The 26,699-nt window shown below is 44.6% G+C and overlaps 1 protein-coding gene across 12 annotated transcripts in view; it reads left to right on the top strand.

Moving 5' to 3' along the window:
* The first annotated feature begins 4,350 nt into the window (after window positions 1-4,350).
* ANKRD44 (ankyrin repeat domain 44) overlaps window positions 4,351-26,699 on the top strand; it is a 133,993-nt gene continuing 111,644 nt past the window's right edge. For 8 of the 12 annotated variants that reach the window (XM_050339774.1, XM_050339772.1, XM_050339773.1 and 5 more), the window contains exon 1: window positions 4,351-4,572. In XM_050339774.1, the coding sequence (XP_050195731.1) occupies window positions 4,546-4,572 (27 nt within the window). In that variant the 5' untranslated portion in view covers window positions 4,351-4,545. The remainder of the gene's footprint in view (window positions 4,573-26,699) is intronic. The other 4 variants (XM_050339783.1, XM_050339778.1, XM_050339776.1 and 1 more) reach the window with 2 other exon arrangements.

Genomic DNA, 26,699 nt, shown 5'->3' with positions numbered 1-26,699 from the left:
GATAACAAAGACATCTTCTGATCAGTTCTGTCATCCGTGCTCCACAGTGGCAAATAAACACTGCTAAGGAGTATGCTGACTGTGTTTACTTTAGCTTTCTTCATGAGGCAGGAGCCAAACACATGTCTAGGAAGATTGAAACCTCCATCTGTGAGTGATCATCCTGCTTAAATACAGCGGCAGACCTGACTCTGGAGTGCAAAACAGAGCCTAGCCCTTTCCTTGCCTCTGCTGCTCAGCTGTGCAGGCAGAGCAGGAGGAGGGAGGAGGGTGGCAGTGCAGACTTTTGGCTGCCTTAAAGTGACCACATCCTGTTAGGCTGCGGAAACATCAGACTAATGCAGAGATCTGTCTGTCTGAGATGCAGGAGGGCAGATAATTTGCGGACACATTTGTATTGCTGCAGGAGGAGCAGCAGCGCAGGGAGAACTCCTGACCTTGCTCTTGTGTGTAGGCTGTTCAGTCACTTCTCACCCACGTCCTGGTTCTCTGCTGCTTGTAGGTACAGGTTTAAGTTGATATTAGATAAAGGTTCTTCACGCAGAGGGTGGTTGAGCACTGGGACAGGCTCCCCAGGGAAGTGGTCACAGCACCAAGCCTGACAGAGTTCAAGGAGCGCTTGGGCAACACTCTCAGGCACATGGTGTGACTCTTGGTGTGCCCTGCACAGTGCTAAGAGTTGGACTTGATGATCCCTGTGGGTCCCTTCCAACTCAGCATATTTGGTCATTCTGTGAAATTCATTTGGTCAATGAGATTGCTTTCTTTTCCGATAGTGCAGCTCCCAAATACTGTTTCCTTGATGCTGCACAGGAGGACTAACTCTGAGTCTGTGGAGGCAAAGTGATGCTCAGAGCAGTAGCTGAGGTAGCTGAGGTCCCTCCCCAGCTGTGTCACAGTGCTCACCTCACAAAGTAGGAGAATGTCCTTGTACAAGCAGCAAGCCAAGCATCATGAGGAACAAGGACCAGGCAGGAACACTCTGGCATGGGAGAGAATTTATAGTGAGTCTCTCAAGTCCTAAGGCAGTACCCAAAACAAGACTTGTACCATCATCCCACATGGAAGGGACATGTGAGATCTTAACCAAGGGCAGATCGTTTATGATGATGATGAAGTTCTGTTGAAGTCACATGCTTAAATCTAAGTGTGTCTGGGAGCTTTGTTGAGCTCAGTTGGGTGTAAGAATTTTGAGGCTTTCCTGGCACAAAATCTAAATGAGGAAGTGTCTCGTGTGTTTAGGGCTGCTAATAGCAAATGGTGTTCATCAGTTTGAGATGGAACTGGGGGAACTTTGGTTTTGCTGGGGACAAAATAAAAAGGTAAAGAAATAAAAAAGGCAGAGGCCTGTGATACTGGGCCAGTACACTACAGAACCTTACTGTGTTGTGGCCAGAAGATCACAAAATCTAAGTGTGGGCAACTGCAGAATATTTGGGGCAGTTCTATTCTTCCTTGCTGTTGGCTAGAAATTGCTTAAGTGCTGAAGTTCAATCTTGCATGTTCCTATTACGCTTTTTAAGGTATGTAATATGGGGTTGGGTTTCACAGAAGAGTTCAACTGGATGCACAGAATCCTTTTAGGGCTGGACACGGATCAGTAAGGAACAAATGCATCAGCCATTCTTAGAGAGTTTCTTTCCACTTCCCTGTGAGAGGCCCAGTGTAGCCCTAGGGCTTTTTCCATTTCAAATACAGCTTTAATCCAAGATGACAATATCTGTCAAGCTCAGGTGTATTCTCGTCAAGAGTGCTGTCCACCTCTTTTATTGATACTTGTTAATATCTCGTTATGGAAAGTTAACATAGTGCTACAGGTTTGAGAGTTGCAGGTATGACCATTACTTGAAAAGTTAGCTTGTGGCTTTGTGACTCTTCTTCCCCAAAAAAGGCAGCTGAGCATACGGCATCATTTCACATGAAAATGTGCCACGGAATTACTGTTATGTACCAGCCAGGGCTAAGAAGTTGTTGAGTAAAATAGCTCAAAAAACCTATTGTTGATTGTTCATGCTAAGTCAGGAGCCTAGAACGCAGTAGTTTGTGCTATTTTGTGAGCAGGAGGGGAAGGCATTGTACTTTCAGAGAAATCTTGGACTCCTTGACTGTGGGGGTAATGACTGTAGCACTGTGACTGCTCTAGGCAGTTCATGCAAATTACACTTCAGACAGATAATGTAAATAAAATTGTAAGGACCTCTCTAACCTGAGTGCTACCCTGTTAAATGGGCTGCAAACCCTTTCTACTGTCCTGCATGCCCCTGGGGGACCTTCCCAAGGAGTGGCATTGCGGGTGGTTGGTCCTCCCCCCACACCATCCTGTGGGGCCTGGGAAAGAGGAGCTGGCATGAGACTGCTTGTTGGGAACAGAAAAACTGGAGAAAAATATTTTAACACTAGCTCACATCTAGCCCAGTTATTGACTCCCAAGAACTGGGCTCCTACTGCATCAGCAGATCTCCACTCGGATGGCTTAGCTCCCTGACGGGAGATTGCTGGAGGTCCCAAAGAAGGAACAAGGATTTGTACTAGATTCTTAGCTTGGAAAGTGAAGGGAGCACAGAAACAAATCTGACAAATCATTTTCCCTGTGTATTCACCAAGTTTAACTGCAGGGAGAAGGCTCTGGTGAATGGTAGGAACTTGGAAATAGGCCTTTACAGTGGAAAACAACAAAACAGACCTTTCCTTATTAGTCCTGGAAGTTCCCTCCATTTTCCCTCTTCCTTTTTTCTCTTGCTCTCAGCCGGAAGGTCACTTCTGCCTACGTCTGACCTCTTTGTGGTGAGCGCGTGTGTCAGCAGAGCCTGGGAGCGAGCTGTCAAAGCAGAATTTCTGGTCTGAATCACCGTGACACAGAAAGCTCCTGTCCCTGGCACACGGCTGCCAACTGCCCTTCTCAGTGTGTGGTTTGACACAGAGCAAATCTGCTGATGCAGGCAGAATGCTTCTGGGTGTCGTGGCATGATGAAGACCATAAGGGGTGAAGACATTAAACAGAAAAACTGCCACAGTTCATGCATTCTTAACAGGTACCGTAACGTCTCACTGCTTTTTGTCCCTTTTAAAAGACTGATATAAATTAACAATGTTTTTCTGTTAAGACCCCTTGAAAATAGTTGAAGTGAAAATGTGTTGTAACTTGTATGTTATTTTCAATCTCCATTTATAATGATGCCTCAGAAGTCCCAAACCAACATCCATTTCCTTCTTGGATTCGTTTTCTTCCATTGAAGACGCTTCCTTTTTTTTTTTTTTATTAACTACTTAAATCCCATTCTTTAATTGAGGGTTGAAAAGTCATAAATCACTGTCGTATCAGATGTGTTGCAGGCTATGGGAGCTCCTTACTGTAGAATCAAACTTGTGGGGAAATACCTGGCCTTTGTGGGAGGTATTTCCCTCCCCTACGGAGGAGGGAAAGAGGGAATCTTCAGTCCTCTGCTCTTCGCTTACATGTCCTTGGAAAAAATGTACTTACCCTCATTGTGTTCAGTATTTGTAACTCCTGTTGCTGTACATTGTGCCAATGATTTTAATCAAATCACATGCTTCAGGGATTCAGCCTGTCAACTCTGAGGGGTGAGAAAGAATTTATATTTACCCCTTCATGCTTTTTTTTCTTCTCCCCTTGTCCCTTACATGCTTGTCTGTGCAAGTGTTGCTCTCGTACTCTAGTCACACTGACAGCCAGATCTGAGGGTGGAACTGAGGTTTCCTGCAGGTCAGCTCAACAGGAACATTGGATGATGCTCATTTTCCTCTGCAGCATGAGGCAGGGACTGTGTGACTTGTTTGTTTGCATGTTAAACTGTACTTCTTTTTATCTAGTGTGCTAGTCCTTGAAAAGTGAAATACTGTATTGAGTGGGAAAAGACTTGGGTTGTCGGGAGTTACCAGATTCTTGCAAGACAGCTATTAAAAATGTAATAATCCAAAAAGAAGTAAAAAACCCCCAGAAGACTCCTGTCAAACAGCTGTGCGCGTTTGACGGGATTTGTCAAAAAGGGAAAGGTCGAGGCCTCAGCTTCTCCTACACGGGCTTGGGATAGCACGTTCCCTGCTTTCCCTCAGCGCGGCGGGAGCCAGAGCGGGCCTGAGGAGCTCGGTGCTCGGGGGCGAAGCCCTGAGGCGGGCACGGGGGTGCGGCGGCTCCCTCCGAGGGTCCGCCGGGCTGTCAGAGCGCTGCAGGTGCCCCGGGGACCCGGGCCCTGGGCGCGGGGCGGGTCCGTGCGGCGGGTCCCGCCCGGTCCGGCAGCGCCGCCCCCCGCGCTGCCCTGCGGGGCGGGGGCGCCCAGAGCCGCGGGCGGCCCTCGCTCCGCTCCGCTCCGGCAGCGGCCGCGGCGCGAACAAAGGCGGCGGTGGCGGCAGGCGGCGGTGGCGGAGCGCGGCTCCCGCCCGCCCCTGCTTCCTGGGCCGGACCAGCCGAGGCGGCCGCCGCGCCCCCGCCCCGCTGCCGAGCGGAGCCGCCGCAGCAGCGCCGGTGCCGGGGCGCGCTCGCCGCCCGCCGCGGGAGCTGCATGTGCGCGGGAGCCGCGGCGGAGGATGGCCGTGCTCAAGCTCGCCGACCAGGTGAGCCCCGCGGGACGGGCGGGAGCGGGGCGGCGGGCTGGGGCTCGGGCTCCGCCGCAGCCCCCGCGGCGGTGCGGGGCGGCCGGGGGCGGCCCTTCTCCTCAGCCGCGGGTCCCTCCTTCCCCGGGGGCGCCGTGCGGTGCCGGCTCCCCCCGCCCGCCGCGCCGCCGCCGGTGCGCTGCTCTCGCCTCCTGCGGGCCGGTGTCTGTGCGCGGCGGGCCGGGCTCGGGGCCGGGCAGGGCGCAGCTCCCGGGGGCGCAGCAGCAGCAGCAGGAGCCGGTCCCGGCCGCGGGCGCTCGCCCGTCCCCGCCGCGATGCCGCCCCGGTGAAACCCTGACATCTCCCGTCGGCAGGGCGGGATGGAAGCGGATGCCGGCTCGTTTCGAAAGGCCTCTCGGCTCTGCTTATCCTTCCTTTGGGTTTCTCCCTCGTTCCGTTGCCGTGCCGTGCGTAGAAATTATTTTTCCTGTCGCCTTTTTGCTTAGGAAGTGCCTCTTCGGATTAGCTGTCGCCGTTGTTCACAGGCTGCTAGGAAGACCCGAAGTATTAAACCCTTGGATCGTGTTAAATTTAGCAATGGGCAGACAGCTGTAATGAGTCTAAAAGTATCTCTAATAATTAGTAGTTAAAAGCATTTTAAAATATTTAGTAAATTGATGTTATGGCTCTCACATCGTAATTTATCCACACACTCTACCAACTATTACACACTTTGCGTGCTTTAATCAGCTATTTTTAATTTAACTTAGTGTGCCTGTGATCTGCAGCGTGGGTGTCCTGTGAGCCTTGGACCCTTCCTGTGGGGTTCAGAAGGACTGCCTGCAGCCAGCCCCTCTCCAAATACCCGTACTTAGAGATCACAAGCCTCACTCACGGTCTATTTATGCTTTTCCAATACAGTCTTCCACACGCACAAAGCCGCTGCATAGCACATTGAAAAGAGTTTTGAAAGGAGAAAATGATAAAGCTGCTTCTAAAGTAAAAGCAATACTGTGGGACCAGACTATAATGTGTTTTCATGTGTAACAGAAGGCAGTATTTATGGGCTGTCTCCTGACGTGTCCCTTGAATATCCACATCTTTAGATATTTGCTTATGACTGGTAAAGAAAATGTTTCACACCATGAGGCTTCACCACCCCATGGTGCACACACTGAGTCTCATAAATAAGGAGATTCAGGTAGGATGTGCATATTACAAATCTAAACAGCAAGCATTAATGTTAAAAATACATGTTGCAAAGGACCAAAATTGTACCATTTCAGCGCTTTTTACATCTTTAAAGAACCCTTTGAATTTACTGCCTTTAGCATTTTTAAACCTTTGCTGAAATCTGGCAGTGAGGATTTTGCTTCAGCAGTAGAAGTCAGAATAGATTTAAGTCAACTAGATCACATCCTGGTGAAGTGTGTAATGCTGCTGAAAAATGATAGGCTGTTGTCTAAGGGTTCTCCTCCTCTGACAACCCTCAGAGCTCAGGGATGAGGCTCCTTAGAGCTGCTGTTAATGCCCCTGCAGTGTGCCTACTTTGGGGCCTCTCAGAATTTTGGTTGCTGCTCATCATTGCTCGTGATCAGGCTGTGGCCTGGGGCATGATAAGACAGGCTGATAGTTTTTCTGCGTTGATATGTGTCTCCTGTTGTTTACAAAGGACTATGTTGGTCTACTCGTACTCATCCTACTAGATCTCTTTTTATTTCTTTTCAGTTTCTTCTCCAGACCTTTTCCTTTCACTTCTGAGAGGCTGGAGGAGGGGGAGGATGCATTCGAAGCTGGCTGTGGTGCTTCCTCCTAAACCGAGAGCAGAAGTTTGTGTGCCTGTTTCTGTGTGCTTGGAGCTGTTGCTGGCAGAGCCTTTCCAAGGTGCAGCCTGAGCAGTGTCACCAGGGCACTGAGGCTGCACAGCCTCCCTCAGCAGCTCTCTGTGCACCAGGCCGAGCTGGGCTTGTCATCCCCGTCAGGTTTGAGGAGTACTGTCCCCAGACCGGCCCACCTTCAGCTAAGAGAGACACAACAGCAGCAGCCCCATGTGTTTATGGACAGACCCAGGCAAAGCAAAGGTGAATCTGGGATGGAGAGTGGTGTGCCTGGGTAGATTTCCAACTATTCCTATAACAACTGTGTGTGCTCGGACTCGCTGGGGTTGCGGGAGCAGGCTCCTTCTGCATTTCTTCCTGCTCTTGAGGATTGAGGGCAACTGTCACAGCGATAACTTGCAGCGATTCAGGAAACCGTTTCCTTTTCCTTGAACACCAGAGGCCCCAGCTGTCCATGTGCTTGCAGTGTCCTGCAGTGAGAACTGGAGGATGTAGGACTCTGCATGCCACATACACCTGCAGCAGCTGGGAGTGGGGGCTGCTCTTTGTGCACTGAGTGTGAGGTTTGTTTCGGGTCGCAGTTGTGATGTTCAGCAAAGGTTGACTTTGCAACCAAGAGCTCTCTGCCTGTCGCTGGGGTTTCTGTAGCACATTCTTCTGTATCCATGACTTTCTTGACCAGTGATGAGAGCTCATGTAGGAGATGGCTAGAGAACCTCCATGCTGAGAGTTTAAACATGTGTTTCTCTAAGTAACTTGTTTCCTCCTCTCTTCTGTTCTCAGCTTCTCTTACCAGCTGCATCTATCAGCACATGAAGCATTCAGACACATGAGAAATTAATCACACTATTTCTCATACGGGCTTTGAAGGCACACAGATGTTAATTGTTGCTTTTTTGATATAGCTGAAAGGTGCTAAGGTGTTGCTATGCTTAATCCTTAAGAAATTATCAGTAATTTTGGCTGCATTCTCTCCTTAGGCAGGAGAGCTTTATTTAAGAGTTTAGCATTTGTGTAGGTTATTTGAATTTGCTTTCAGTGATGGTAATTTCTAGCTCATCAGTTGGGCCATGAGAAACCTGTAAGTCATTTAAACACAGTTTATTCTACCATCATTTGTTTCTACATGAATTTCTTTCAAGCCTTGCTTTTTTTCTGTAACTTCACCTAGTCACTTTTGAATGACTAAATGTTAAACTGAAAACAAGCTAAGTCATAAAACTTAAATTAATTCTTAGGATGATAGTCTTTGTGCATAGTGGTGTGTCCATGCACTTGCAAATATTCTGATGTTCTAAATATTTCAGTTGTCACATACAAATATTGCAAAACTTGCTGTAAATCTTAACACCTTTATCCAGTCCTTTTTTTTTTATCTGTCTCTGCAGTGAACTGTTGATTACACCAAGCATGCAAATGGGTTTAGGGACTGAAAAAAACCCCAATTTTTTTCCCCAATTCTAAGAGTTACTGCTTGTTGTTCCCCATCCACGTCATTAGTTGTACCTTTTTCATTTTGATAAGTTAGTATTTTATATTATGTGAGGGTGGAGTTATATATGATAAAAGCCTTTGCCATTAAGCTAGAGTTCAGAAGGAGCAGAGGACAAGTGCTTCAACAAGCGAGCCGCCAGAGGCTGTCAGGTGTGAGCTGCACTGACACCGCTCGAGTCTGGCTGTGTGCGTATGACAGGGCACAGAAACCCTTGCTGTGCCCCTCCAGTGCTGTTTGAGGAGACCTCCTTACTGCAGCTCTTCATTTCTTCCTGTGTTTTGAGTTACCATTCCCTCCTCCTCATGAGTGTCCTTTCCCTTTTGCCAAAGCTCTCAAAGGGTGAAGGTATTGGTTAGTTTTTTACTTTAGTGGCTGCTTTTTGAGCAGCAGTTGTTGCCTGGACCCACCTCTCTTATCCTCTGAGTAATCAGCAGATTCAGGGTGCTTCCTGCTATTGCTCTCCCTGCTTGCTGTCTGCAGTTTTTCGCACAGCTTATTCTTCATATTTGCACCAAGTAACTTGTTTTTTTGAGAGCTGTTTGTTTGCCACTTGCAGAGAAAGCCTGTTAGTTGAAGTCCTGCTGAGTGTGCCTTTGATCTTCAGGTTTTCCGTTGATGATTCTAGACATAAATCAGACAATTGCTCCTGTCAGAGCTCTGTGAAAGGGTAAAATATCTTAAAATAATTCTATGTGTAAACTTCTCTAAGTTAGCTTTTGGAAAATTATTTTGGAAGAATCTAAGTTTCTGTAGTGCCTCCATCTCATTTTCAGTCTTGCCAGCTGAGGCCCTGGTTGCAGGATTGCCAGCAGTGCCCACAGGCCTGCAGGTTGTTGCTGTAGCTAACTCCATCCCCTTCTCTCTGTTTAAAGCCAGCAGAAGTCACTCTGTGCACGGCTGTGTCTGATTTGGGATGCCAGCTCTCTGCCTGTGCAGACCAGGTTGCCTTCCCTGCCTTGGCACAAACGCACCAATGAGGCAGCGATGGTCGGAGCAGCTTGTGCGTGGGGGCATCCTGCTTGTTGATGTCTGTCAGAGGCTGATGCAAGCTCTCCCCTGCCTCCTTGTTGGTTATAGTTATGCATGTTTACAGGGGAAATGTATCACTCTGTCTTTGAAAGACACTGAGAATGTTTTCTATAAACAAAAATAAAATGGGAAGTTACCTAGGAACAGAGCCTGTGTAGCTACTTTGAAGAGACAGAGTGCGGGCATGAAACCACTAAGCACTGCCAAATTCGGTGAGAAGCTTGCTGTAAATCTGAGGCAGACACAGGCTCTATCTAGTCTTGAGCCGGTTCACCTGGAGGGTCAAAGTGTGACTTCAGTGTCACAGGTCCAGGCCCTGCATGTACAAAGCAACAGAATTATTTTTAGGCTGCCTTGACAAGCACGCATATGCATGCACAAGGGTAATGAAGCCCAGATAAATGGTTAGTGCGTGTACTTAGGCTGCTATTAAGTGCAAAACCTCATCCTGTCTCCTGGTATTTTGCCTGTTGTCCTTGATTGCTGAGAGTAATGCAGTGTGACTAGAACTGAAAGGATCATTTCTCTCCCTTTCCCAAATGTTTTCCCGTGTTTGACAGCTCTTTGCTGACCACCAGGATCATTTTTATTATGGTCACAGGGAAACAGCTTTAAACAGATGTTTAAATAATTTTAAACAGATGTCAAAGATCATAAAAATAATCTGGGTAAAGGCTGGACTTGTGTCTGAATACACTTAGACCCAAAATGAATACAACAGTAATAAATAGTCTCCTTACAAAACCAATTACATTTGCAAGGGATGGTGTATCTTTAACTTATTTCAGAATCATCCAATTGATGTGACTGACTGTCGGTGTGTTCTTTCTCTCTGGCAAGTAAAAGCGTCTGAGAAAATGCCCCTGAATTTGGTGCATAAAATAGGAGTAATGAACCTGTGCCCAGTGGCCACAGCCAGCCTGTGAGTTAATTTTGCTTGACATGAGATCCCACAATTCCTCCCCTCCTCATATTATTGCTAGATAATACTAAGGTGTGTATGTTAATTTGCATGTCGCCAGGTGGTTTTTAAACAGCTCACTGCAAGAAAGAGATAATCTGTTTTAGTACAAAATACTCAGGTAGCCACAAAACTAAGATAACTGTGGGGAAGGAAGAAGGAGGAATTTACCCACAGGAGTGTGTCTCTATTATTTCCTGTGGAATGAAAATGAGGTTGGACCAAAATAACTCCAGTGTGGAAGCCGCTGGCTTTCTACAACCATGATGTTCCTGAGCATGCCATGCATACTGGGAGATGTGGCTCTGTGCATTTTAAAATAAAATACAAACTTTGGAAAAAAATGGGATGTACCCGCATTCCTGTACTTGTTCAGACCTATAGGAATGATGGTTGCTGCCATCTGGTATAGATGGCACCCAGGCTCTGGCACAGAGAATCGCTGAATTGTTCAGGATGGAAAAGACCTTTAAGATAACAGAGTTCAACCATAAATTTAACATTGCCAAATCCACCACTAAACTGTGTCCCTACACATCTTTTAAATCCCTTTAAACAGGGATGCTCCTGTTCAGAGGAGGTGGTGGGGAAAGCTTTGGGTCACCAAGGAGAGCAAGAAAGAGGCTTGAAAAGGAAGCTACTTTGGTTTTTCTTCCCCCCCCCACCCCTTCCCTCCCCCCGGCTTCTTCGATGTTTCACTTCCTGATGATTTTGTAACTTGTTTCAAGGTAAAAAAGAAGCACTTTAATAAGGAGAATTTCTGCTGTGGTATAGTGTGCTCAGGTCTACCATAGATATTTCTTAAGCACAGAAATCCTCCTGAAATTTGCTGTTTGGTAATGCTGTAAAGGTTGTGCCTGGATGCCTGTCTGTTTTGAGGGGGTGTGTGCCTGTCATGTCAGGGTATTAGTTCTCTTGAATTGCAGATGGCATCCAGCAAAACTTACCCTCCTGTACGCACTTGAGGTGTGGTATTTTATCCCTGCCTGACAAGTGCCTCATGACCCCTTCCTGCTCGTTTCTGAAATGAAGATGTGGTTGTCATGACTACATTTAGTCGAGAAATAAACGTTCCTCCCAGCTTGAGCACTTGTGTAATGGCTTGGTTCTGGCAAGGTGGGGTTTTTATCTGGATCCTTGCTCGAGGGTGGACAGATGTTTTCTGTGACCTGGGAATAAAAGTGCCCCAGCTGGAGCTTGCTGGTCACTGAACTCGGTGGCTGCACGTGCTGCAGCTCTCCTGGGGCACCATTCCAAGCCTGGGCCACTCCGTCAGCAGCACCAGGCAGTGCTGTCGGTCACACACTGGTCTTGGGGACAAATTCCTGAAAGCCAGCAAAGAGAACTTTTAAGGGTTGTTTCTCGAGGTCTGGGTGTAGCTATTCCTCCTCATTTGTTGCCAGAAAGGCTGAGGCTCTGGGACGTGTTGGTGATGTGTTGGTTTCCCTGTGCTGGTGTGGTGATTTGCGTTTTGTTCACCCAGAGGAGCCAGGCCGAGTGCCTTCTCCTCCTCTGTAAGCTGTCCTTCCACCAACACATCTTCGTTTGCTTGAGAAATGAGCAGCTTGCTCTTTAGGAACTACTGTTTCAGGCTGTCAGCAGGCTTGAATAATACTTATACAAAATAACTAATGCTTCAACATATTATGTTTTTAGGCTTCTTTTTAATCTCGGTTAGCCAGAATTTTTTTCTTTCAGTGGTACTAATACAGCTTCTAGTGTCATTAGATGCCTACAGGAGTCAGGTATAAGCCTATTAGGCAAATGTTTCAAAGTATATTATTATTATAACATTGATCACTTCTTCTGGGTTTTATTCCTGCTTTTCTTGAATGCCCTGCTTCAACATGCTGCCTGGGTATGTTGCAGAACATACAGGTGAGCTAAACTTGCTGACAGAATACCTCTGTATTTTAACCATTTAGTGCATTTTTTTGGCTGTTTCCATATTTAAATTAGCAGGTTTGTTTTTTTTTTTTCTTCTTCAGAAGTACATATCTGTCATTTGTAACTTTTTTTTTTTTGTTAGCTGGAAAGCTTGGGCTGGAAAGTTCCCACAGCTGCTGTCTGTGGCTTCAGCTTTTTTTCATTTGCTGCCCTAGAAACATGTAGCAGCATGCTGTTGGAGCCCTTCGGCCTGGTGATGGGTGGGAATCAAAGCATTACAAAATTACATTTAAAGGGGAGAAATTATTTTGCAGTTTTAACCAAGGGTTTGAGGTCATTCTTGAAGTTTGCAAGGAGTCGGTCAACAAATTACAGCATTTAGTTGCGGCGAGGTAATTGTGACATTCTGAAAAAGCGTGTGCTTTTTGGTGACAGACATTTGCATGTGTTTTGCTTTTGGGGGAAGAAAAATCTTTCCTGGCTGCAGATGTAGAACCAGAAATGGAGGCTGTTTAATACATTTCTGCCATGCAGGGCTGAACCTCCCAGCCTACAGGCTTGTCTGCTCGATGTTTGTTCTCCGTGTTACGAGCTGGTTTTCATATACGGATGTGCATTTTTGTGCTGCAGTTGTTTGTAAAGGCTTGCCCTTTTTGTTTTTGAAAGGGTACTTGGGGAGAATGCCCTCGCAGAGCCCCACTTCCTCCTCGCAGCTGCTACTGTGAGGAAGTAGGCTAAACCATAATGGTTGACTCCTGCATACAGTCATAACCAATGTACCTGATGGCATCTGTTTACTGAGCTAAGGCTTCAGCTCTTCTCCATAAAGGAGTTGGTTTCTTATGAGAAACCCTCGTGCTATTGAATTATGGATGTGTAGGATTGCTGCAAGGGCCACGTGTTGATATCCTTAATGACACAGGAAGTCTGCAGATAATCACCAGTGAGGAATAATTTGCTGTTTAAGCATTAGCATTTTTATTCTGGCATACTCTGTGATCTCATTACATGACCATCTTGCTACCTTTGTAATTTTACAGACTTGATGCTTGAACAAATGTCTTTTGTCCGTGCAAAAGCTTCAGCAAAATAGTCGTTTGGTACCTACTTAGCTGCACACCTCTAACTTTATACCTCTGTAAGTGAGGTATTACCAGCAGTAAAGAGCATGTAATTTAAAGAAATGTAATAGGGAAAATGTAAAAATCAAGTATTGCTATGTATCAGCTGAAGAGAAAACAGCAGTCAACTGCACCATCAGGTGCACAAGCTTTCACATTCTAAATGTGATCAAGTAATTTCTGGGAAAGGAAATGAGTGTGAATGTTAATGAGCTTTTATATGCTTTTCATCATTAATAATGTAGATAATACCATTCAGATGGAGAACATAACCCATTTTATCATAATATCACTTTAATATGATGGGCTCCTTGCCTTTCCAAGGTGAAAGGGCCACAGATTGCCTTCTGAAATCTCATCCTCGGGTGAAGTTTTGCTTTCAGCTCTATTGAATCTATTCCTAGCTTTGCAGGAATATGGGGAAACTGCTTTGTATTTATAGTAACACACTGGTAGCAGGACCTGCCTTGCTGTGCTTCTATGTGCAAAGTAAATTTTTTCCATACTTCTAATGGGCAGAGGTGGACATCGTCCTTTTCACTGGTATTTTCATTCTCACCTCTCTGGGTGTTTTTTTTTAATAAAGGTTATGTCTTTTGTCTTCTGTGGAATAAGGCAGCCCAGCAAAGCTGTGTCTGTGCTGTTGAGCCTTGTAGGCAGTGGTAGGTGGGTCCAGAGGCCACCAAGCTGGGCTGGTGTCACTGCTGGGGCCAGCAGGGAGCCTGGGATCTCGGAAGCTACAATCCCACAGTATTATCTGGTAAAACACTGATTTGCTCAGTGTGGTCTTTAGTTGTTTAACATGCCAAGGGTAAAAAATGAGAGAACAAAGGCCTAAAATACCCCGTATTGTCTTTGTGCTTCCAGCTGCTTTAATGTGCTTGCCAATGCGACATTTATCTCCAATTTAAAATCAAGAGAGGGACTTATTTAGTTATTGACCCCAGGAACATTTCCAAAGTGTTCTAGCAATCAAGCAAACGTGGTGTGCCAGATCCTGCAACTGTTGCCTCTGTTTGAGAGGAGCTGGCCTAGGTGAGTGATGCTGCTGCATCCCACCTGGCATGAATCAAGACTAGTATGAGGAATTTGTTTTCTTTTAATGTAAACAAGTCTTGATCCTTTAGCTATGTGCATAATCCTGCCTCTCTTTGGGAGATGTGGCCCTTCTTCTGGTGGGATTTTCTGCAGGTGGAGTCTGTGCCTCGGATAACCTTGTCTAGACATAAATCTGAATTTTTTCTGGTTTTTTGGTTTTTTGTTTTTTTTTTTTAAGAAGATGCCAAGATTGCTTTACATGTAGGAGAGAGGGAGGTGGAAGAAGAAGAGCTGCCCTGTGTGAAGGCAGAGAGCACAAGGCATGCTAGGAGGAGGCAGAGGAGAAGGCAGGCAGGTGTAGCTGGAAGCACAGTGCTGCTGCCTGATGGCACTGCTGGGAGAAGGTGCTCATCACCCAGTGTCTCAGGCACAGAACTGGGATGCAGAGAAACTCTGTGACTGAGGTCAGGCTGAGAAGGGAGCAGGTGGCAGAGCAAGAGCCAAATCCTGTTTTGCCTCTTTCAGTGGCTGATTCACAGCGATACCCTGGAAGTTGGTTTAACACTGTTAACCGTGTGGGCTGATGCCAATCTCGTGACGTTGCAAGATGAGAAATGAACAGTGGCATGAAGAGGCACAGCACAGTGTTAAATTCAGTGAACATCTCGGTCTTTTAGATATTTGTTCCATAAAGTGTAAAATCAGCATTCGTGCTGCTTAAGAGAGTGCTGTGTTAGGAAATGGTTTCTAGGTCACCTGGTAGGTAAAGGCTTATTCTGGCAGGTTGCTGTGGGTGGCTGTCTTTGGTCGTTAATCCTGTGTCATAGGCTTAGTGTTGTCTTCTGGCACTGCAAATGGTAAAAGTGAGATCAGCCCCTTGTGCATCAATGCTTCTTGTTATTCTAAATGTCCTAATAATCCGGGAGTGTGGGACTCTGCCACAGAGCACACACAGGAACTTGGGTCGTTCAGAGAAATGGAGATAGCCTCTCAAATCTGAAAACTTACTGTCAGTGGGTTAGATGGTGCCCTTTGGGTACGTTCACACAAGGTCTGTTTCACATCAGGCTTAAACTGATCGGTCTTAGAACCACAGATTGATTTGTGTAGAAAAGACCCTCAAGATCACTGAGTTCAGCTGCTGAAAACAATTTGAACAACCTTTGCACTGTACAAGCTGATCAGGATACAGCACAGGCTTTCAACATAAATGTTTGCAGTGTAGCATAACACTGTCTGATCCCCAGGTAGAGCACATTCAAGTCATTTGGACATCTTAAGTAGGGATCAATACATTTAAATTCAATTCTAACACAGGTAATGCCCTGGAATACAAAGCAGGCATTTTAAACCCATTGAGAAACCACACCTATGTCTTCTCACTGAGTTTTGTTTATTACTTGTAAATATTTATAGACGTATAGTTAGTTTCTAACTAGAACGAGGTGCTCCTTTTAGAACCATTTTCATGAAGACTGGCAAATTTGTGCACCACCCCTGCTACCCAGAGGAGTGTTATTTCTTTTCTTCAAAGGAGAGCAAATGGAGCTGAACAGATTTGTCCTGTTCCACAGAGAAGGGTAAGACCAGCTAAACGAGCTGCATAGCCTGTGTAGCTCACAGAATGAACTATCTGGACCTGAGTTCTCTGAGGATGTGCCTGCTGTTGGTGGGGAGATCACACAGCCTGGGAGCACCTGCAATTCCCCAGCTTGGCAGGTGCAGTCACCTGGGGTAGCAAGCCTTGCATTTATCTTCTTCCTACAGGCGTAGGCACAACTTTCACATTAATCAGGGATTGTATTTAGGATCTCCTGGTTCCTGTTCCTGGGTAGAGTTTGCATATTTTTAATGGATTTTTATGTCTCTTCATGCCCTCCAAGGCAGGTATGTGATTCACCAGAGAGCTGTCTGGAAAAGGAGAGACAAATGATGGCAAACCACAGAGCAGGCACATGATCTTCAGCACTTCTTGTTCCCGCAGGGCCAGCTGAAGGCAGCTCCAAACAACTGTCTGAAAACCCGTGTGTGACTCCTCAGGGATGACTCTGTGCAGACATGTGGTCTCCAACCCTTTAAAAGCAGTCTTTAAAGACCTGCCCACTTTCAGACATTTGTCTGGAGAATTCTTCGTGTGACTCTGTGGTAGGTACAAAAATCAAAAGGAGGTGGACAAGCAGGAGTAATTCAGTGCCTTAAGCCTCCAAAAAGCTCTAGCGTGGAGCAAGCTTTCACCTAGGGCTTGTGCACAGCTGCCTGTCCAGCAAAAAGGGAAGGCTGTGACCTACAGAAGTAACAAGATCTCTTTATGTGTTTTCTTTCCCTGTGAGACTGTTGAGCTGTTCAGAGTCTGCTGGATTGCATTGCACTGCTGCCTGCTGCGATATCGGAGCATCAAGAAAAAAAGTGCTGTAAAAATAACTGCTTCACCTATGTGGATGTAATCCCAACAATAATGTTGCATTTGAGACAGAGTGATTTAATTCCTGACAGAGGTTTAATTCCTGACACTGCTTCTGTTGGTGTATTTTGTTTGCTTTCAAGCAGTAGGTTTGGAGAGAAAACGCCAGATTTTGGCTTGTTTTTAGCAAAGTGCTCAGCTAATATGTTAATTGAACCTTGAACACGTGCGGCACTAATTTTAAGCCACGGTAGATGTTTCACCACTAAGGTGATTTTCTCTGCAGAGGGATAAACAGTTTGTTCAGCCAGAGGAGAGCTTGCTTGCTTGTGCCTTGCTGCATAAGTTCGTGCATGTTGTATTCCCTGTGCAGTTGTTCTGATCCCTGGTGTTCGTAGCATGGCAAGTGGAATCAACGTAAAATCACCTCTCTGCCAATGTCTGCCTTAAACAAGCTAAAAAAACAGTCAGACCCAGTTTATTTTGTCCATGTCCCTTTTTTGGGAAACAAATGTGATTGAAGACCAGGGTTGTATTGCCAAGGAGCCCTTAGAGGGTAGTAAAACCACCTGCAGGAATATCAATAGAAGGGGCTTTGCTTGGCTGGGGGCAAAGGTGAGGCTGCAGGAGCAAGGATCTGTTCCCTGCTGGACTCCTGGGCCCTGATGCTCTCCCTACCTGTGTGGCAGTGTCAGGCTTGGGATGCTGTGTCTGGTTTCTCACCCTACCACCAGGCAGGCCTGTGCTCTGACTTGCCCTGAGATGCCAGGGCTTGGCTAAAGCCAGTGTAGCTTTATTGACAATGCCAGGTCCTTGCTTCTGGGAAAGGGACGTGTGTGTGCATTTGTTTCCCTATCCTTAAGATTAGGGATACAACCCGTGGGCTTCTTTCTTTCACTGTGGGGGTGTGCTTTGTTATGCTGCCAGGCTTTTCCCTAAACAGAGGCTAACCCTGGATTTAAAGATCCCAGAAGGGACAAAGGAGTTCAAGTGTCTTTTTGATCTTCGTTGCTACCCCGAGGCAAAGTTAGATCATTTGCTGTGAGCTGATCTCAGTTGTGCTTGGAAATTTACTGAAACAGCTACTCAGAAATAACTATTCTGAATAGATATTTTGGTGTGGGCGCTTGTGTTCTTGCATAAGACCGTTTGCTGCTCTGTCTTAATGCACTCAGAATAACTGCTGACTAAATACTCGAGAATAGCTCTATTGGTAATTGCCTGAGCACAGAAAAGCCCACTACAAAGAACAAAGACACCCCCCATCCCACCCCGAATCAAAAGAGGAGGTTCTTCCCAAGGTATTTAAATAGTTCTGTTCATTCATGTCTGTTTAGAAAAGAGCAGTGGTAAGTGTTATGGTGCATAGCTTAAAATATTTCATATTAATTAACAAACAAGTACCAATTAATTGCACGTTATGATGCTTAAGGGGTAGACTGCAAGGAATGGTATTTAGCTGTGGCTGTTTGGCAATTATGACCTTGTATATAATAACAGACTCAATAAATTCTTGATGTGAGAGAGCACCATTAATCAACACAGAGTTAATTAACTGTGCTGCTCATCCAGGAAGTGCTGTGCAGAACTGTCTGGATCTGTGCAGTGCTACAGGCTGAAAACGTTTGATTTGTATGATACCTGCCTCATTCCCACAGAAATTTCCCTCAAAGCTGATGCTGAAGAGGGAGCAACATTTCCTTTAGGTGTCTGAGCTCCACACTGGTCCCACAGGTCATTTCCTCCTGTGTCTCTGACTCTGGCAGACCTTAGCTTGTCACTGTGTCACTTAGGCCGTCACCTCCAGGTAGAAGGTGGAAGTCCTTGGGTGAGTGCTGCAGGACTGGTTGGCTCTTGCAACAATGATTTTGGTCAGGGTAATCCTATAGAAGTGCTCAAGAAATTAGGAATCAGTGTGATAATGAAGAGTTATGCTCATCAGATTTAATTTAGACTTTATACAGGATTGTTTTTTTCTTGTGTGTTTCTTTAATAATTTGAAAGGTAGTCTGAAGAAGGAAAAATGAACACGATTCAGCACACCTTCAGAGAGAAAAGCATTCCATCTCTGTACCACTTGCCCCTCCATAGCCCAAATAGGTTTTGTCATTTTCCTGAATATGTGATGCTTGTAATATGAAAATGGCTTGGCCTTTCGGAATGGCAATAACCATTTTGTTGACTCAGTGTGCATGTTAATATGAAGGATGAATTTCTAACCTGGCATTGTACATTTTTAATCATCTAGCTCACCTGCTTTTTTGATGTCCTTTGAACCACTTCCATTCCTGGGGTTACTGTAGGCTGTCTCACAGAAGAATTCAAAGGTCTGAGCCATGGGAATGCTTTAAGCTCTCCAACAGCAGTGCCCAGTAAGAACCAGTTTGGAGAGTTTGAGTGACTCCGATATGAGAGAACTGAGAGAAAGAAACTGGATTTTTACTGTTGATATGTAAAGCCTTCTGAGTTACAAGACTTCATATGCTCTGTTTTTATTCTTGAATTTAATTTAACTTAGAGGTATAGCACGAGCACTCTTCCAGTCTTTTTTTTTTTTTTTTTTTTTAATAAGTGCAGTTAAGTGTAATCCCTTCTCTTCTTTCCTCTCTCTGTCACCTGGGCTATTAGTCTTAATTAGAGTCCCATTTAGTAAATCACTAATACAAGAGTAGCTTTTAAAATATCAGAAGATATGGTGACCAAATAGGGCCAGAAATAGATAAGCAAAACCTGTATAGTCAGAAATTGCAGTGGAATGCTCTTAACTTCACTGTTTGTAACAGTGAAGTAATTATAGGGGCCTTAGAGTGGGGAAGGGGGCAGAGGGGAAGAAATTTTCACTTTAGATCTCAAGGCAGAGGAAATCGATGGTTCAGCTAATCTCTCCTCTGCAGATGAGATTTTCCTGCTGCAGCCACACCGCTTCTGTATTTGACACAAAGGCAGGCAGTAATTCTTAGACGATAGGAAAACAACTGTTCTTTTATTTTTATTTTTTTTTAACTACCCACTCTGGGAAACAGAAGTTAACTGACACCTCTTCTTATTAACCCCAAAATGTAGGTAGTGGTTACGGCCTGGAGTTCCTACTTTTCCGCTCTCCTATCCAGCTCCCTCTTTAAGGGGCTGGCGTGACTCTTACTGACTCTGGCGGCTCATCCAGTGCTCCAGCTGCCATCCAGGCAGCACACTTAGAAATGCTGCCTCAGTGAGGTATGTAACACTTTCTCAAATTCAGCCTTGTGCCCAGTGTTTCACGAGCCACAGGGGATTCCATCTGGTGAATGGGCAATACTGTATTAAACTAATATTAATGACAACTACTCCGGTTTAGTACTGTGGCCCATGGCACCACACAGTGCACGTATAGATCCTTAACATATATTTTCTGTATTTCTGAGTTCCCTCAACCATGGTTTTCTTTAGAGCCATGTATGTTATTCCTTGTTTTGAGAAGCCCTTTCTCTTTTGCCCGTATGCTAGCACAGTTTTTCCTTCCTCACACCTCTCGTCTTTTCAGAGCCTGAGGGAAGATGGTCTGTGCTTTCCCCTGTCCTCAGTTTGTGTCACAGAGTTCACATGTTGAACTTCCTCCCCTTTTATGTTTTCATCACAGTCTCTTTTTTTTCCTTTTTTGCCAACTGCCCCAGTACCTGCCGTGCTGTGAAGTCGGATGAAAGGTGGCGGTTAAAGCTCCCTTCGCAGCAGTCCTTCCCTTGGGTGTGCCCGTAGAAATCCCTTGGATCTCTGCTGAGGTTTCATCATCCCCTTCATTCTTAGCTTCAGAAGAACTAGGATTGTTTTCTTCTAACACCAGCAAAAGGCTGGAGCTGTGGCAGTACAAGCAGGAGTCATTAGTTCTCAAATAGTTTTAGGTATCCTGTCATTTGTGTTTCATCATTTTGTGATGATTTCATGAAGAGATTTTCATCCATTCACTTTGGCCTTATAAACAGCCCATATTTTTTCTCGTAAAACAAAATGCAAATGATCTTATAAGTAATATAAATATGCTAGATGTAAATTGAAGACAATGATAAATTATATTAAAGGTCTGTTATATGATGTGGAAGGTATACAAGTAATGGATGCAATCAAAACAACCATAACAATGTGAAATCTTATACAAATTATTTTTGAGTATGTGAAGGATGGGGAAAATACAGGCTGAAGATAGGCAAATGTTATGCCTTTTTTTAAAAGGAGGGAAGTGAGGAGCCAGGGAATTAGTCAGTATAATGCCAGCATTGTGAAGTACACAAAGCAAATTGTTGGACAGCCGATTTATAGGCATGTAGAGGATGTTAAGGTAATTAAAGAAAGAAAACCACAACAAAGCATGGAAACAAAAGTTCATCCTAATGAAGGGCCCATATCTTTATTTCTTGCAAAGACTCAGAGAGATGGGAAGGCTGAGTGTTATTTCAGATTTGGAAGCTGCAATACCATTTGCTATAGTTGATTCGTGTTTTAAAAGCTGTAAGTATGGTGAGCAGCATTTGAACTTCTCTGTATTTAGTGACATCCAGCCTATTTGATAGACTAAGAGAAGAGGGAGGACTGTGATGTTGAAAAGTCATAAAGTGTCTTGTTTCCAGAAGTCTCTGATGTGACAGAATTTCTGGAGACTCTCAGAATCTGAAGATTTCTGAGAAGTGAAATCTCTGCTGTTGATTTTTCTACTCTGTTCAGGGAAATGGGACTTTGGTGCACTCCTCTTGAAATTTGCATTCACAGCACCAGCAGGAACCACCCTGTGAAGGCCCCGGACTTTTACTCTTGCTGTGAGAGGGGATAATAAGGAACAGTAAATGCTAGGCTTGTTCCTCTTACAAGTGTGAGGAGATAGGCTGACACCTGGGCAATTTTCAACTGTTTCTATTTTGGGAATCTGATAAAAGAACCCACTGTATCTTCACTACTTGCTTTTTGTGACTGTTTTCTTTGCAAGACCCTCAGAAGGGTGCTCTTCACTTTCTGCCAGTGATGCAGCTTTCTGATCAAGCTCTTGCCATGGCTGCAGCAAACTTGGTCAATGATACAGAAAGAAAGACACTTTTGGCACGAATAGAAATTACAGGATTTTGTTGCCAAGGCAAGCAATTCCAGTTTCAGCATGCAAAGGGGAAAAATATGCCATTGTCTAGTTTAGTGAAAGCTGTAAAACTGGGGGAAATGTACTCTAAAATATGTAAGGAATTTAATAGTGTCTGAATCTACCCAGCATTATAAGGTAACAACGGCTTGTAGATACTGACTCTTCTCTTCAGAAGCATTTTTAGTCCTTAAATGGTGCACTATAGTTGCTTTCTTGCATTCCAGTACAAATATTTCCAGCATAAGGCAGATGAATGAATGGAAGGCAGAGAGATAAAGTGATGTCTTCTGATCACAAGATTTCTTCTTAACATTTCTGGAAGAGCTGTCTGTTCAGGGCATTTTGGTTCTGTTGGTATAGCTGAAGGATGATTGAACAGAAATTTTGATATTAGGGAGTGACATAGGTCTGTATAAGAATTCTTGCTTGTAAAAGGCTCTCTTATTAATGGCTTACCAGATGAAAGACTTAATATCTTATAATATTTTTTAAATATTCAGAATTTCGAATATTTTCTTCTTCTGGCTGCAACTAGACAAACCAGAATTTCTGCTGCTTGTATGATTTTAGCGGTTTAATATATTTGACTTCCTTTTAACTTTATTATAAATGCCATCCGAAAGGAATAACGATTTAAGAGAACATATCTATCACAGCAGACTTGAGAGTACATTTACCTTTTTGTCATGATTGTAGAACACACACTGTAATTCCTTGAGAGGCCTTCAAGGTGAAGAGAATTAAGTCTAATCTTGAAAACAAATGGACAAGTTAAATGAGGAGAGTAACAGTAGGGAATGTGATTTCCGTATACCTTAAATACCTGGGCAGGTTATTTTGTGATTTGAGAAGCCCTTGTGATAAGGCAGGAGCTCTCTGTGGCTGATGCCAGTTCTTTCTTTGAAGTCTGTGCTCTCAAACCACATTGTAAATACTACCTTTGCCTTGGCAGGTTGGCTGGGTCTCACAGATGTATTTAATGCATTCTTGAAAGCATTTGAGCCTGTTGATATGTTTCCCATTCCACTCAGGGCCTCATGAAACCGCTGCAGTTGCTTGTTCCAAACTGAGGGAGCTCCCATAGGGGACTGGCATGGAGACCAGGAATGATACACTGCTGTGCTTCCATTGGGAAGAAGCAATGGAGACATCATGCTTGTAGCATTTCCTTGTGCAGATGTTAGGAAAATTGTCTCTTGACTATGTGCCCCAGAATGGAGGCTTGGGCCTTGCTTTTCATCCTTCCCATGAATGTAGAAGGAATGTCCTGTCTGGTTTTGTAAAGGTGTAGGTTTGCACATAACCAACCACACTTCCCTAATGTTCAAGGAGGCCCTGACCTCCCAGAGAGCTTACATTACAGCTGCTGACCCCTGTGTTTGCAGCTGTGGGACTGGATCGCTTAGGTGAACCCGGGGTTACTATCACTGTATTTCTCCAGAGCTTGTGAAAGTCAGTACACACTGTTTGGAGCTGTTGTCTTTGTGTTACCAGTGCTTGCATCTTTCATAAAAACTTAACACCATCTTTCCCACCTCATCCTGGCTCCAAATGGTTATTAAATTCAGTGTGTTGATCCCCTGGGACATTTCTCTCCTTGCTGTCAGAATAGCTGAGACCCTTTGGCTGCCTTTCCTTTTCCCTTCCTTAACTTTGTCTTGCTTCCTTTCAAGCCACCCAAAGACTCGTCTCTGAAATTGTCTTATAATTATTTTCATCTGCTTACTTTCTTTGAATTTTTTCTCCTGCTGTACTCTTGTCTTCTGGAACTATTTTTTGCTGTATTTTCTGCCAGCTGTGATTTTGCTTGCCTTATGCTCCCAGCAGCATTGCTGCCTTGCAGGGTTTCTGCAGGGAGAGGAGGCCTCTGCAGAGATGGCCTGTGGGCAAACTGCTGTGACCACGGGGATCCACTCAACATGTGTCCTTAAAACCAGCACCTGGATGGTAGGGCTGGTGAGGCAAAGCCAGGAATCTTCAGTTAACTGAAGAATGCTTTGTGTGACTGCACACACACGTACCAGTGATGATTTTACACCCAAATACTTTGTGAACAATGAAACTTTCAGATAGTTTTCCCCTGTTCCCTGGTTGAAACCATTTCAGACAAAAATTCCTCTTTGAAAGTCATTCTCCATCACAGGGCCATAAGATACTGTGCTTTGTTTTGTATACTGGCTGGCTTTGAACTGTCTAGTGCTAAAATGTGTGTGGAGCACTCTGTCGTGCTATTAGAAGGCACCTACTTTTGTAACTGCAACTTGGTTTCTAAAAATGTTGAGTTTTTTATTAAAAAAATTCTTCTGGTGTGTGGCTTCCTGTAGCTTCATGCTTAAAACGTCAACAAAGCCATATGCTGTCTCCAAAAGGTAAGTGTTATTGAATGGTCAGGAATGTGTTCAATATACAGACATAAATTTAAAATTCAGTGCTTGAATATCGTAATAAAAAAGTTAGGACTAAAATAGTGATAGACCTGTGGGTTTTATTGTGTCACAGAAGGAATTTCTGTGAACAGTGCATAAAAGACCTGGATTCTCTGAAATAGGCTGCCCAAAACCAGCCAGGGCTCCTGCTCCCTGGTCCCAGGGCAGTGATGATCTGGTCCCTCTGCTGGCTCAAGCACTGCCTGCCAAAGGAAGTGGCAACACTGAGCGATGCTCCAGCATAGCTGCTTTAGCGAGGTGCCTCACAGCTGTGCAATTTCACTGTTATTGGTCCTATCTGTTTAATTTCTGATGTCTGTCTTCCCTCTCCTTGAAGTCATGATTATTTTCCCCCTGAAGACTGTGTTGAAAGGGTGACAGTATTTTAGTTTGCACAGCAACCTTTGGATGCTTGTATGCAAAATGTAAGCTTGATTGTGAACCTCACGGCCAGCAAAGAAAACATCTCACACAGCAGCACGGATCCCTTGCTGCCAGCCCCTCTCCCAGGCTGTGCACACCTCAGCAGTGATGCTGCACCCTGAACTGCTTAGGAGTGCCTTGGTCTAAAGTGCTCCAGGGAGTAATTTGTGCTTTCCCATGTGCGGTTCTGATACAGGCCTGGGATTTCTGAGACCAGCTGACCTGGCTCACTATCAAACGAGACAGACACCCCTTTATTTGGAGGAACAAATTATGGGGAATATTGATCTTCTGAAAGACATTCATGGCTCCTTGTCTTTCATTCCTGCTTCACCTTTCAAGGTGAGGATAACATGGCAGGACAAAGTAATTGCTTGGAGGGCTGTCTGGGGCTTGTGGGGCCATCTGTTTTGCAGGCTTGGTATAAACTCCCTGCATATGTGTTGTTACTCTGCAATATGTTTATACAGTATGTGCAGGTTCAGAAGAAATGTGCAGCTAGCAGTAGAAATGCATTTATCTTCTGCTGGCAGAGGCAGCAGCCCTGTAGCACTAACATAAAATATAGTTGTTTGCTTGTGGGATAAGTAGAAACCTCTCTTCTCAGATGTTAACAAATATCTTCAAATGTCACTTGCTTTATACAATTAATAAAATACCTTACTAAAACCTTTCTGGCATTTTTTTAACTCCTAGGTTTCTGGGTTTATGTTCGTGGTCTATAACAATAATGGTAAATATATTGCCGTTGAGGAACTTCTTTTTAGATGTGCAGACATAAAAGCTTGGTTCCACCAAAATTTATGGGCGTGTTGCCATTCTCTTGAGTGGGACTGGCATTTCCCCCTTGGATATTGGCTCCTGATGCTGGGAGTGCTGTAGAGACAGCCTTGTTTGCATTTTGTAGGTGTCTGTTGGCATGAGCTCTTTGGGTTGGAATTACAGCGCTTGTGGAGCATCTCTTGGAGCTTTCATACCAAAGTATTAATTCAGAGGAGTAATTGGGGCTAAATTAGTAGGAATTCTCAGGTTGTATATAGAATTTTGGGAGATCACTGCTAATTTCTGTCTTTGTCTTTAATTTAGGTGTTAATCTTGGAATTACTGAAACTGATTGTAGCCCTTGAGCCTGCATGGTGACAGCACTGACAGACTTTGGCCTTGCTTTTAACTTAGGCCTTGTAGTTTTCTGAGTGCCCTGAGCTCCTGAGTGCTCCTCCCCTTCCCAAGCCATGGGCGTTGTGCTGCCTGTGCACGAGGTATTTTTGCTGCGGTGCCGTGGCTGCAGTCAAGGTGTCCCCCATTGCTGTGCCAAGTGGCTTCTGCCAGGCCGTTACACCAGCTTTTTGCCTTGCCAGAAGGAGAAAATAAACTCTAAACACAATATTCCACTTGTGGTTGGGTCTTTTTTTTTTTTTTTTTTTTGTGGCTGCAGAAAGAGCCTGCAACTGGAGTGGTTTTCAGGATGTTGCTGGAAGGAACGGAATGGAAAATCATGGGGGTGTGTCACATGGCACAGGCTCAGGAATTGTCTGGCACCTCTTGCTTTAAAGTGATGAGCTTTGCTGCATTTGTTATCCTCCTGGTGACTCCATGCATTGGGCACTTGGGAGGCCAGGAGGAAAAGGTGTTACTTTGCTAAATGTTGTGGGTGGGAAATATACTTATTTTCTGTCTAATCTTTTGTGGGGATGGCAGTGCTGTTAGTTTCTGAATAAGTACTTCAGATTTTCTTGATACTCACTTTCTGTCCTAAGCTCTTCAGTGGTGTTTTCAGCTGTAACACAGGTGTCTTTTTTTGCACCCAACCACAGTTAAAGTCCCTGTGCAAAACTTTATTCTGGTACCTGTATATTTGACAGCCACCACAAACCACCACCAGTCATTCCTGAAGAACAGGACTGGAACTGACATACACTGTCCTTATCCTTCTGCACACCTGGTTAAAAGCTAGGAAACTTTGCTTTTTGTATATGATAATTAGATTTAGTTTCATTTCTTACTGTCACTCTTTTCCTGCCAACAAGGTTTGTACCTGCAAGAATCTGTTCCAGTAATCTGAAGATGACATTATTTAAGTCTAAATATTATAAGAAAGGGGAGAACATGATATAGCTGCCACGTGGTTATTTGCTAACCATAATATTTTAGACACTAAAGAATGTTTTACTGATTTTTGTAATTAGTTAAAATACAGCTTCTTCATGTCTTTTTGTTCATGGTGTTAGCTGCAAGTTTATGTGAATCTCTGCTGTCTTCAGTTACATGTAAGCTACATATCAGTTTGCTGCTCTTAATGCAAGGACATTCTGTAATTGCTTTGCATTGTGACAGACAATTTTATATGCATTTTTTTTCCCCACAATGGTTTCTAGTATCCAAGGATCAGTGATCCATCAAATCAGACCTGTGTGACTACTCCTGGTGTATT

The sequence above is a fragment of the Myiozetetes cayanensis genome, unplaced genomic scaffold, assembly GCF_022539395.1.
Source record: "Myiozetetes cayanensis isolate MyiCay16 unplaced genomic scaffold, myiCay2020 scf9, whole genome shotgun sequence".
NCBI lineage: Eukaryota > Metazoa > Chordata > Aves > Passeriformes > Tyrannidae > Myiozetetes > Myiozetetes cayanensis.
Note: the sequence above shows the minus strand (reverse complement) of the source record. Positions and strands in the feature narration are given on the sequence as shown.